At 39.1% G+C, this 12,163-nt stretch overlaps 4 protein-coding genes across 8 annotated transcripts; 2 read left to right on the forward strand and 2 right to left on the reverse strand.

Moving 5' to 3' along the window:
* Positions 1-289: 289 nt before the first annotated feature.
* Positions 290-1,190, reverse strand: lambdaTry (serine protease lambdaTry). Its single transcript, XM_018012644.2, has one exon. It carries the CDS (start codon positions 1,138-1,140, stop codon positions 343-345), a length of 798 nt encoding a protein of 265 aa, XP_017868133.1. The 5' UTR covers positions 1,141-1,190; the 3' UTR covers positions 290-342.
* Positions 1,191-2,534: 1,344 nt separating this feature from the next.
* Positions 2,535-3,497, forward strand: LOC108617570 (trypsin beta). The gene has a single exon (XM_018013393.2). The coding sequence runs from the start codon at positions 2,574-2,576 to the stop codon at positions 3,375-3,377; it is 804 nt and encodes a 267-aa protein (XP_017868882.1). The 5' UTR covers positions 2,535-2,573; the 3' UTR covers positions 3,378-3,497.
* A 110-nt stretch (positions 3,498-3,607) lies between these two features.
* On the forward strand, positions 3,608-9,983 carry Mlf (myeloid leukemia factor). 5 transcript variants are annotated; one of them, XR_001916099.2, is made up of 6 exons: positions 3,608-3,803; positions 5,198-5,427; positions 5,493-6,015; positions 7,158-7,436; positions 8,115-8,450; positions 9,240-9,381. XR_001916099.2 is itself a non-coding variant. In XM_018013088.2 (5 exons), exons 1-5 carry the CDS (start codon positions 3,748-3,750, stop codon positions 9,382-9,384), a joined length of 1,233 nt encoding a protein of 410 aa, XP_017868577.1. In that variant the 5' UTR covers positions 3,609-3,747; the 3' UTR covers positions 9,385-9,983. The 5 variants fall into 5 exon arrangements, 3 of the variants coding, with proteins under 3 accessions (XP_017868577.1, XP_089325481.1, XP_017868575.1); XR_001916098.2 differs by lacking the exon at positions 3,608-3,803 and adding an exon at positions 4,902-5,123 and having other exon boundaries at positions 9,240-9,482; XM_018013088.2 differs by lacking the exon at positions 8,115-8,450 and having other exon boundaries at positions 3,609-3,803; positions 9,240-9,983.
* Positions 9,984-10,070: 87 nt separating this feature from the next.
* bug (thioredoxin domain-containing protein bug) lies at positions 10,071-11,295 on the reverse strand. Its single transcript, XM_018013093.2, has 2 exons — positions 11,136-11,295; positions 10,071-11,074 (listed from the first exon to the last, which is right to left on the reverse strand). The coding sequence occupies exons 1-2, from the start codon at positions 11,173-11,175 to the stop codon at positions 10,188-10,190; spliced, it is 927 nt and encodes a 308-aa protein (XP_017868582.1). The 5' UTR covers positions 11,176-11,295; the 3' UTR covers positions 10,071-10,187.
* Between the last annotated feature and the right edge of the window lie 868 nt (positions 11,296-12,163).

Consider the following 12,163-nt stretch of genomic DNA (forward strand, 5'->3'; position numbering starts at 1 on the left):
AAATTATTAAGTTTTTTTCCATGGCTCTACAAAAATAAAACAATTTGCTGGTTTTGCAAATACTACTTACTTCATTTTAAGGGCAATTATCAATTAAATAATAATTTGTAAGTTACTTGATTAGAATACATAACAATACTTAGTTCACATACTTTCCTACTTTAAAAAGCTAACTGCTATAAAATGCTGATAATTCGAGCAAATGGTTAGACAATCGATAGTTTGAACGATTTTTCTTCAAATTCGATTGCGTTATCCGTTATTTATGCTAAGCCTACACAATAATAGATTAAGCTGGTTTAGTGTGTTTATTATCTTTCAGATTATGGAAGATTTGACAACTCATAGAAATTCAATGCGACCCACGTTAGCCTTGGACGCACGAGTATCGATTATCCATTGGCGCAAATCGGGTACGGCCGCATAAACTCCTGGGTATTTTTCGCGTGCGCAACCCGAGCCCCACGAGACAATGCCCAACAGCTCATTATTGTAGATCAGCGGACCGCCAGAGTCGCCTTGGCAGGCATCTTTGCCGCCACCGTCGACGGCGGCGCAGAGCATGCGACTGGTCAGAGCGATGAAATAGGCGCTCTTACACTTGGCATTCTCCACCACATTCACTTCCACTTGCTGGAGCACGTTGGAGAGGGCGCCTCCTTCGGTAGTTGTGCCCCAGCCAGTTACGATGACAGGTGTTCCGTGCTCCGGGCGCTCACTGGCCAATTCGATTGGCTGCACCGCTTTATTGTACTCGAACTCACCATCCAGAACCAGAATAGCCGCATCGTAGTCCTGGTATAAGGACTTGTACTTCTCGTGAATGATGATCTCCCTCACCGGCAACTCCTGACCAGTTGGAAAGAAGGTTTCTGTGGTGCCAGCGATAATAGTCAAATTAGCCACACCCGACAACGTGTTCACACAGTGAGCGGCCGAGAGAATCATATTAGGGGCAATAATGGAGCCGCCGCATCGATGATTTCTGTTGTAGCGCATGGAGATCTGATGTGGATAGCTGGTTATGTCCGCATCGTGACCGCCAACAATACGCCCATCGGGCATGGGCACACCACTCTGGAACACGGTCCCCGCTACCGATAATCCCACAATGCAAAGCCCGATCAAGATGCGAAACATCTTTTCAATAAACTAAGGTGACATTTCTCGAGTTATGTACTTTTATAGGACAGTAATCTTTGGTATAATTACTTAATCAGCCAATTCCTAAGCTGATAATTCACAGGCGCTATAAATCTATTTTGTAAAGTTAAGGTTAGTTAGTTTGCCGCTTATCTTATCCATATTGATGGATCATGATGGTGCTACGGTCATTACTAATGCTGGCAAAGCTGATTGGTATGGACATTGACGGTCACATTTGAAACCTTAACAGTTGATATCGATAGCAAATGATCGAAATGGTATGAATAATAACTGTCAAAATTTTTGAATGAAATAAAATCACATTTAATGACTATAATAAATATGATAATAATAATAATTGTTATTGCTATGAACTAACTACCTTAAATTAAATAAAGTAATACTAATAACAAAATAATATTAATAATCAAAAAGTATAATATTAATTAATTAATTTATTTTATATCTAAAGTGAAGATGCAAAATTAAACAATTTGTGTAAATAATAAAAGATTGAATTGGAAATTTTAAATAAATTTATATACTTTTACTTTCTATTCTCGCCATAAAGTTAGCATATTTTTGAACAGTGTTCTGAGATAATAGAGTTAATTCCGCAAAGGCTGTCAATTGTGTACTGAACGTGTACTTGGATCATCTAGGGGAAAACTGCTAACGTCTACTAATTCCAATGATTCATCAATCACACTTATAAAATTAAATAAGTTTGCGTTATCTTATAAACAAACCTTTTAAGAAACGACAACTGTATCGAATATATAGTAGTGTAGTATACAGTATATAGGAATATATCGCAGCATATATAGTACACAGTAGTGCAATATTTGTTTATATCTAAATATAAAAATTATATGGAAAACATAAAAATCATTCTTTATGGCTGTTATCAAGAGATTGGTTGTTTGGTGCTTGTTCACTTTGGTGACTATAAATCTCAGGACTGGACAATGGCGAGACGTTGATTTTAATCTATAGAGTTAAGAGTTTCGGAATAAGATTATATACTGCTGACATCTCTCTCGCTGCCATATCATAAAGTACAAATGACTCAAAATAAATCTTTGTCACCATTGAGATCTATGCGAAATAAGGTAAGTTAGTGAACTTTTAGTCTAAAATGTTGTTTTTTTTTTGTGCCATATCGTAAAAGACTTATCGAATAGCTTATGGGGTATATTGCTTAATTACGGTTTGGCATTTCGCTTTAAAAAACCGCCTTTTTTATAATGGATATAAAACAGTAGGTTAACTTTAGCTTTATGATATTATTGAATTCGTTTATTGAAATCCGTGGCGTTTCGTGGATTTTGAGCGATTTCGGTAAAGACAGCGATAAGCAGACGTCGTTCGTATATAAGAGCCAAGTGCGATACTTTAATTAATATTAGAATTTTGGATTTTCCGTAATGTTGTGGTCGTCGTCGTCGTGTTTCGGATTACTTGCTGCTACTTTCTTGGGGCTGCTTTCTCTGGCAGCATTGACCCAATGCGCATCCATTACCACCCACATTGTGGGCGGCACTGAAGCGGATATTGTCAATTATCCGTACCAGGTATCGGTCCGATTGGAGTCATACATGTTGCTGCACATTTGTGGTGGCAGCATCTATGCACCTCGTGTGGTGTTGACAGCTGCCCACTGCATTAAAGGACGCTTCGCCTCCTACATACGTATTGTGGCGGGGCAGAATTCGATAGCCGATCTGGATGAGCAGGGAGTTAAGGTCAGCAAGCTGATTTATCACAGTGGCTATAATAAGAAGACGCATGTGAATGATGTGGGTATGATCATAACCACTGTACCATTGGCTTACTCCAATCTGGTCCAGCCTATTCCTTTGGCTGTGGACTCACCCAGCCCGGGCACTCATGCCATAGTTAGCGGATGGGGCAAGCGCACCGAAGCGGATGAAGCACTACCAGCCATGCTGCGTGTGGTGGAGGTCGAGATTATGGATAGAAACACCTGTGGCTCTCAGTATTCGACCAAGGATTACAAAATAACGGATGAAATGTTGTGCGCAGGTGTTGAGCAGGGAGGCAAAGATGCCTGCAGTGGTGATTCTGGAGGGCCATTGACTGTCGATGGAGTCTTGGTGGGCATTGTGTCCTGGGGAGTGGGTTGTGCTCGTGAAGGCTTCCCTGGAGTTTACACTAGCGTGAAACACCACACAGCTTGGATTGAGGAACATGCTGCTCCATACTTGTAAACTGCGAATTGATTTCGTAATAACACAACTACAAAGTGAACAAATTAAGCGAACAAATTAACATTGTATATCTACCTTTAGTAGCCTTTATATTTAAATAAACTGAACATTAAAAATGTATTTAAATTCCTACAAAATGTATTCAAATATGCCCAGCATTGAAAAATTGAATTAAGTTAGCAGTCTCTGTATTTGATTGAGTATTTCCGCTGCTTGAGTATGTGGTCACACAGTTTTGATATTCCACGACTACTGCCACGCGGTCACATTGTATTCGAGAAAACTCGTGAAGTTATAACAAGTTTAAAAAGGTGACAAAATTTGTGATTTAATTAGTGTTGGACTGTAAACAAGAATTAAAACAAAAAATATGTCGCTATTTAGTGCATTAATGGGTGATTTCGATGATGATCTCGGATTCATGAAGTAAGTTTCCCAATAACATAATTTACTGCTGATGCTCAGCTGTGTAGTTGTCGATATTGGGGCGTGGAAAATTCGCATGAAAATTGTGCGACAAATCAGTGTCTGAATGTGAAAAGCAAGTTAAATAATGTCGCATAAATTATTAGCTTATGTGCTTTTTAATTGAAGCAGATTCGCAGATTAGGTGCTCCGCTGGACGACAAACATATGTGTTTCTGTGCGTCAATTTCACACAATACACACAGCGCAGTTTTTCGTATGCTGTTGTGTATGTGTGGATGACTGCGAGTGTGTGTGAGTGCGCAGCATGCCACCGTAAAAGCAGTCGCAGTAGCAGGAGGAAGAATGAAGACAAGACGGAAGGTCCGCAATTAATCGATAATTCCGATTGCACGCTGGCCGCTGTCAATATAAATAAGATTAGTTTAGTCTGCAACAACAAAAACTAGGCTTTGTATGCCATTGTATCAAGTTTTATTTTCTGATTATTGTGTAATTGGGTAAGAATTTGATTTTTTATGAATTATGAAAATAAATGAAGACCAACGGCATGTATTTGTTTTCAATATATATAATTAAGTGGAACTTGGTTCTTGTTAAAGGCACATTCGCTTCAGGGATAATACCTTTACCTATCTATGCATTACATATTTATGAATATCTGCAGGATATCGGTTGAGCACGACATAGATTTTTTAAATTCTGTTTGTTTTATAAATTGTCTTAAAAGTATAATCCATAAAAACAAATGCAATACAAGCAGTCTACGTAAATCATTTCAGCAACATTATATACAAGAAATTAACAATTTCTAAGCAAGAAGAGCAAAAATTAAACTAATGATATCATGCCTAGGTATTAATATATGGTTCTGTAATCAACCTATACACTTGTTTTATATTATTTTAATTTTCTATTCCTATTACATTGCAATATTGTGAGGAGTGAGGAAATTGTATACATTGACAGCTGAGATAAACGCCAAAAACGTCATAAACGTCGTTAACGTCATAAACGTCATAGACATCATAGATGTCAAATGATGAAAAGTCAGCAGATGAAGTGTACGCGATTTTCTGTAAACTGAAAATTTTCTAAGCAGGCGTTTGCTTCTTTTCTTTTTGTGCGATATCGAGACACTTTGTTCAACTCGTTTGCCTGAAGTTGTGTTTTCATTTCCTTAGCCTTCAGTTCTAAAATTATTAAAACACCGAATTCGACATAGTTGTTCATATTTTCGGAAAACTTTATTGGAGTTATGAAACGCAAACGAAATTCAAGCCGTAAAAAAAAACCTGAGACTTCCGAAATGGACACAAAGTTTGTGATTTTCTTTTTCTTCATTTAGTTTTCTGAATTTTTATGTAAACTGAATTAAATAAATGTTTTTGCAGCAATCACATGAACCACCACATGAACGCTATGAACATGCAGATGCGCTCGATGAATCGTTTGATGAACTCCTTTATGCCGGATCCTTTCAATATGCTGGGTCCCTCACCATTCGATGCGGGATTCCAACAGGGCTCTTTGATGGAGCGCAATCAAAATGCAATGGCACCAATGGGCGGCGGTTTATTTGGCTTTCCAGCCATGCCCAATTTCAACCGTTTGCTAAATGCCGGTGCGTATTAATGAATAACTGCTATGAGATTTATTTTCCAACTCGTTTTCCTTTCGTTACCCTAGACATTGGCGGCAATAGCGGCTCTTCGTTTTGCCAAAGCACAGTGATGACCATGTCCTCGGGTCCAGATGGACGTCCACAGATCTATCAGGCTAGCACCAGCACCAAAACTGGACCTGGTGGCGTGCGCGAAACACGCAAGACCGTTCAAGACTCACGTTCTGGATTGAAAAAGATGGCCATTGGTCATCACATTGGCGATCGCGCTCACATCATCGAGAAGGAGCAGGATCTGCGCTCTGGCCAGCTAGAAGAGCGCCAGGAGTTCATAAATTTGGACGAAGAGGAAGCCGAACAGTTTGACCGCGAGTTCACACAACGCGCAACACGCGGCATTTTGCCTCATGGAAGTGGTCACAGCGGCCTGCACGCCATACGCGGCGCTCGCCCAGCTGCTGGAGGCTCAACAGTTACCATTGAGCCGCTCGACGACGACGATGATGATGATTGTGTGATCCAGGAGCCGACACGCACCGGCCGTCAATTGCCAGCTCTGCCCGCACCCCCAACGGCCCCGCACAGCAGGTGAGTCCAGGGCAAACTAGTCTAAGCGTCTCCTGCCAGTAGTTGGCAGTTAAACGTGCGCATTTAGTGAGTTGCATAAGATTCGAATTCTCAAAACTTTCGTTCCAATTGACACACTCGAGCTTTGCCCGTTAACACGCAATTATTACCACTGGATATATCGTGTGTGGATGGATATCTATGGGATTGAACTGGTTTTTGTAGTACACAGCTATTAGTAACATCAGTGGTTAATTTTTATATACGAGTAATACCATCAAAGTATTTTTTTTACATCGTAAAGAGATTTCAATGATGTAACCGGGTTTCCCACTTACGCCTGTTTACCATCATTAAATCTTATATAATCAAAATATAGGAGTAATATAATTAATATATTTGTATTTTCTACATATTTTTATTTGTTAGTATCTGTTTCAAAAGAATTTTATTAACAGCTGCGTAACATAGCAACCAGTTTCTCATTTTATTTGAGACTAGCTACACAAGATATATCCAAGACACACAGATCGTAACACTATTCCGATTGTAGCCATTCTTCTTCACAATGCCCGCTAAACTAAAACGTTTGTATTTACTTGCAGATATAATTACTAATTCAAGCAAAGTACATACAGTATATTTTAATAATTATAAATATATATATACATATATATTACTTCAATATATATGTATACATGTATATCAGAGTCAGAGAAAGCAATTGTTTATAATGCAAAAAAAAAAAAAAAAAAAAAAAAATTCTGCTTTTACATTCCTACTACGTTCGAATACTAAAACGGTAAAATGAGAGTAATTTGAGGTAGGCGGCAAAGCAATTTGTAATTTGTAATATATTAATTTACATGATTTTCCGAAAATGCGAAAAATAACTTTTGACGTATTTTTGATTTACCTATTTTTTGTTTGAACTCAAATCATAAGCCATATTCTTTCCATATTTACTTGCATTCACGTTACTTAAAGTACCCACAACGCGTTACGTAATGGATTGCTACGTTATAAACTACTACTACTACAAATACCCCGTAACACAGTTTTAGTGCCCGAACGACATACGCAAAAATGTGTTTTGTTGTAATCTCTTTTAAATTTTCTTCGAATTGATTCCATACTACGATGATAACAACGACGACCAACAGCGCCGATACAGCAGCAACAACTTCGCCACGTCGCGACGCTCCACCAGCAACAACAACAACAGCAGCAGCTGCAACAACAACAACATCAGCCTCTTTGCCCCAAACTTATGATGCAACTAACAACAATTATTTGGGCGTCGGAAATACGTCAGCATCTCGTCGCGCCTATATGCGCAACGGTCAGCATTTGGCCACGCCCCGTCGACCACTACGTACGCCTTCGTCGTCGCCGCTGGCCACCGTATCGAGCGCTAGTCACAGCATTGCCGGCACGCCAAGGTTTGTTCGCATAAGCAAAACAAAACTACAACAACAGCAAACCAAATCAACCAAATGAGAGTATACGTAATGCCCAGTTCCCCCTTAAACCAACAACAAAAATAATTATTAAAATCAGATCATTATATTTATTATAAAGCCGAGATTCGCAATTATCTTATAAGTGACAGAAATACGTAACGTTACGATTTGGCTTTATGCCTGATTTATTTTTATGAATACGCTAAATTTATTTTAATTTCCGCTAAAACTTCGTTTACAATAAGCTAAGATCATCATTGGCTGTTCTTTGAATTTAGTAAATTTGAAAAATGATGTATATATTTGCTAAAATATTTTATTTCTGAGGGTATTCAATCTTACGTAACGTTGCGTTCTGCGCTTTATCCGTCCCATCTGAAAGATATATACAATGAAATAGTTTGAAAATGCAATATAATTTTTATATTGTTCTTACCCTATCCTTCTATCCTTACCTTTTGTAATGTACGTTACGTTACGGTAATTTTACGTTACGCTTTTTGGCTGTTCAGCTTATTTTGCTCCCACGAAAAGATTGAACCCAATTGTATAATCGATTTTAATCGCTCTATTTCTCTCTCTTCTCTACCAATATATGTATATATATTTACATATAAATATATATATATATATAAAATATTTTCCGATTTGATGCAGAGATTGGCGTTTATATAATTCACGTTTCTATCGCAAATAGAAATATCTATACGCATAATTATGATCCATAAACTATAATCAACTTATACACATAAATATTTAACATATACACCACAACGTAATTGAATGAGACGCGTTACGTGCAACGTTGCGACGTAATCACAACCACCTACTAACCAGTAACGACGTTTGGCGACGGCGCTCCAACTCGCTATTTATCCAAAACTCTCGCTGTGCTCCGTCATGAAATATCATCGCTGCGACGCTACGCATCATCTACGTTACGCATCTCTGCAACGTCACACACACGTCGTTACGTGCCACCACATGTTACGTGTAAGGCCGCCCAAAACAAATGAAAACAGCAATTTTTTTTACAGCTATGTCCATTAAATTTTACTACTACTACACCCATCTATACAGTTAATTTAAGACAAATAAGGCGACGTACACGTAATTGCAGCATGTTGTGTCACAATTGTCTTATTTGCGTATTACGTAAGCCCAACCACATAAAAAATGAAAAAACCCAGAAACATACATATATTTCCAGTTGAAGGGACGCGTGTTGGCCACATTATTGTTTCGTTGCCTGTTGACAAATTCCATTACGTTTTTCGTTTACCTCTTACGCATAAAAACTCATCGTTACGTTACGCCACGCTACACAACGCATTATTGTTCTTCGTTTATATATAATATATTCTCTACGTACTACGTGACACAACTGCGGCGCTTATCTAAATTCTAACGCTGTTGCTGTTGTTGCTGCGCTGCTGCTGCTGTTGCTACGTTCTGTTGTCTTACGTGGGAGAGACTGCAACAACACACAAACACATCAACTGCGTATCTCCTCACATTACGTAACGGTGCGACTAATATTGCCCGCCCTCATCCAGCTTAAGCTCTCTCTCTCTTTCTCTTTCTCCATTTATCATATGAACAACGCACTCATGCCTCGCCTCGCTCTCACCATTTTAAGATTTACGTTAGAATTGGTCTTTGTACGGAATGATTATCTATATAAAACTTTTACGTTATCATAAATTTTTTTTTACGTATTTGCGTCGTTCTTCTCCTTCCTCTTTTGATGCAGTTATTAATGGTCTCTTTCTCTCTGTACAGCATACATCCACATCCCTATGCTGCGAATCCGGCAGCCGCCCGTCGTCAGCAGCGTCTGAAGCATCAACAGTCAAGCGCCTCGCGTGGATTGGAGGATAAAGCCGAGCCGCGCGTCAAATCGGCAAAGCGGAACAAACCTCAATAATAGAATAAGGGGCAAAAACATTTACACACACATACACACAAACACATTTACCTACACAGTTGTAGCACACATACACATAAAAACATTACAAAACCAAATTTAACCTCCAATTGCAAAGCGCCAACCCATAGTACATGTTATCGGTCAACAATAATCTAGGCACACGAACACATACGCCTTCCCCCTCACACATCCAACTTTAATATATATATATATATACATATATATTTATAATATTTAAATGTATATCCATACATAAAATATATATATATATATATATGTAACAGCAGATTCGCGTCTCATTTGGCGCTATTTTTATTTTTGTAGACAGGATTCTTGGCTTGGTCGGCCCTACATATATCCAATAACACTTTTCGAAAGCTTTGTAGCGACAGAGCTGTGCGAATCTGCGATAACTATTTGATATCGATAGCGAGCTCGTGCCTACAGCAGGGCAACTGTTCACACTCCCACACTTACAAACATACACACAGATACACTTGCACACGCATCCACCAATGCACACTTATAATGTTAATAAAATTTTTAGTTTAAATGGTAAAGAAGCATTAAGCTAAAACGTTTTTGAATATTCTCAAGATTTTAGTTTTCCTTAATAGCGTGTAAGATCAACAATTTTGCAGAGAAGAAGTCGCCTCCTAACTATATAAAAAGAAAAACCCATATTATTAAGACATAAATAAATGTTTATGTGAATTTAATTAAACGAAAATACATACATAGTAAATTTAAAGCGTAAAGAACTATTTACAAATTTTAAATCAGAACGTTTCTAGTCTAGTTTAGTCGATCATCTCCATCTGCGTTTCCTCCGATTCGCGCCAATTACGCTGAATCATTTCCACGAGCTGCTTCCAAAAGAGCGTTCGTCGCACATAGTTTCCCAAGCAGAGCAGTATGAAAGCCCAAGCCAGAATTAGGTAGAAATCGGTTTTCTTTGTCGGCACTGATGACAGTGGTCCCCACTGAATCATCGTGTGGATAAAGGGATGCAAGCTCTTTGGGTCCACGGTCCTTATGTTTGTGTGCCGCTTTATAAAGCCGCGCACGCTCACCTTGTCGTGGCTGGGCGGATCGTACTTGATGAGGGGTCTTCCCTGATGGAATATCATCAGCGTTGGCAGTGCGACGATGCCGAACTCTGCATTGAAGCGCGTAAACTCATACGCGTCGATATAGGCCACTGGCAGTGTGGGTAACAGATGTGGCAGCAGATTAACTAGAGTCGCCACGCGAGCGCACTCGAGGCTAGTATTTGTGCAGAAGTGCACCAGGACGCAGCTGCCCGGCTCATGACGCTTGGTTGCATTACCAATTGGCTTCAGTAGATTGACAATTTCTTTGGCACTCTGCATGATTAGCAGCTTAGGCATAGGTGCGCTCAAATTGCCCGTTTCCGGCAATGGATCTGGTTGCAGGCATTTTATCAAAATTGGAGGTTTTCGTGGTTGCGGCTGCTCTGCCAGATGTATTATATACTCATCGTCCGGCACGCAGATGTGGCGCTCCTGCATTAATGCGTACGACTCAAAGCTGTAATGGCACTGTCCAATGGAAACATTCCCTACGGGCACGGATCCTGATCCATTCGAATGGATATTGAGACCCAGGTATTTCAGGGCGCCCAACAAACCGGACAGCTCTCCTTGAGCTTGTGCTGCATACAGCCCTATTAAAGCAGTAGCAATAGTTATTGTCAATAGCAATCAATTTCTTTGTGAAATCCTTACCCAAAAGAAATAATATTGACAAGATTACATTTGTATGCATTTTTGTCTTTATTTTGTCACAGTGTGGCTGCACTACTGTAGAATTAAATGGCCAAAAAGTAAAAATTAGTAAACGGCAAAGACCTACTTAGTTGGTTCGGCGAGAAATATACTGAAAATTATATTTTTATTATTATATGAAAGTTCATTGCTATGTCACGTACTGCTATGTCAATGTACTGAAAAATATACTGCAGTATGTGATCAAAAACAATGGTAGAAAAATACCGTTAATTTGGTATTTTCTACAATCGAATACCAAAGCTGAGCAATATGAAACTCGCGCGCTTTAAATTAAACATCGGTTATTTGTCACCTCGGTGAATCAAGCTCAAAATTTATGTGACCACAATTTGACGCTCTGTTATTTCTTTTCCCTTAATTCCACGTGTGTCAATTATGCATGGCCATAAACACGCACAAGCAACCCGTGTCTACCACGTCCACACAGCAGACAAACATTTTAACTACTCAGCAGTTTTTGTGAGCTTTGCATACCCTAAACAGTTATTGTATGGGGTATTTGTAGGGGCACTACAGTCACGTGACTTGTTTTATTGCTTGATGGAATGTAGATTTAAAGAGGATATAAGAGTCTCAAAAAGTTTAAAGAGAATAATTTTAAATTTCATATGCTTCTATAGAATATTCTTGATATGAAATATAGTATAGAATAGCCAAGCGCTGCTATTAAAGAGTCTTTCCTTGTCTTTGTTTTCTTTTGCCTTTTTAAAAACCGGCAACATCAATTTATCATGCTAAAGTGGTGTCCATATAAGCGGAAGTTGCTGTACAAGCTGCCTGCTCAGGCTCAGGCCATGCCAGGCGTGTGCACAACGGCAACACCAACAACAGCAACAGCAACAGCAAGACCAAAAGCAACAACAACAGAGATGAGCAACCCTTTGTGGTACTTTTTTCTGAGGGCCGTCAGTGCTGAGGGGTGTCACAACTATTTTCAACACTGTGCACACATTTCATTCATTGAG

The sequence above is a fragment of the Drosophila arizonae genome, chromosome 5 (assembly GCF_054131065.1).
Source record: "Drosophila arizonae isolate 15081-1271.41 chromosome 5, UAZ_ARI_1.0, whole genome shotgun sequence".
Classification (NCBI taxonomy): domain Eukaryota; kingdom Metazoa; phylum Arthropoda; class Insecta; order Diptera; family Drosophilidae; genus Drosophila; species Drosophila arizonae.

Coding starts and splice junctions, on each gene's coding strand:
- LOC108617570 (XM_018013393.2), top strand. CDS start 2,574: ATGTTGTGGTCGTCGTCGTCGTGTTTCGGATTACTTGCTGCTACTTTC.
- bug (XM_018013093.2), bottom strand. CDS start 11,175: ATGCATACAAATGTAATCTTGTCAATATTATTTCTTTTGG. Junction 11,075..11,135: donor GTCAATATTATTTCTTTTGG/GTAAGGATTTCA, acceptor CTGCTTTAATAG/GGCTGTATGCAGCACAAGCT.
- lambdaTry (XM_018012644.2), bottom strand. CDS start 1,140: ATGTTTCGCATCTTGATCGGGCTTTGCATTGTGGGATTATCGGTAGCG.
- Mlf (XM_018013086.2), top strand. CDS start 5,062: ATGAAACGCAAACGAAATTCAAGCCGTAAAAAAAAACCTGAGACTTCC. Junction 5,124..5,197: donor ACTTCCGAAATGGACACAAA/GTTTGTGATTTT, acceptor ATGTTTTTGCAG/CAATCACATGAACCACCACA. Junction 6,016..7,157: donor CCAACGGCCCCGCACAGCAG/GTGAGTCCAGGG, acceptor GACGACCAACAG/CGCCGATACAGCAGCAACAA.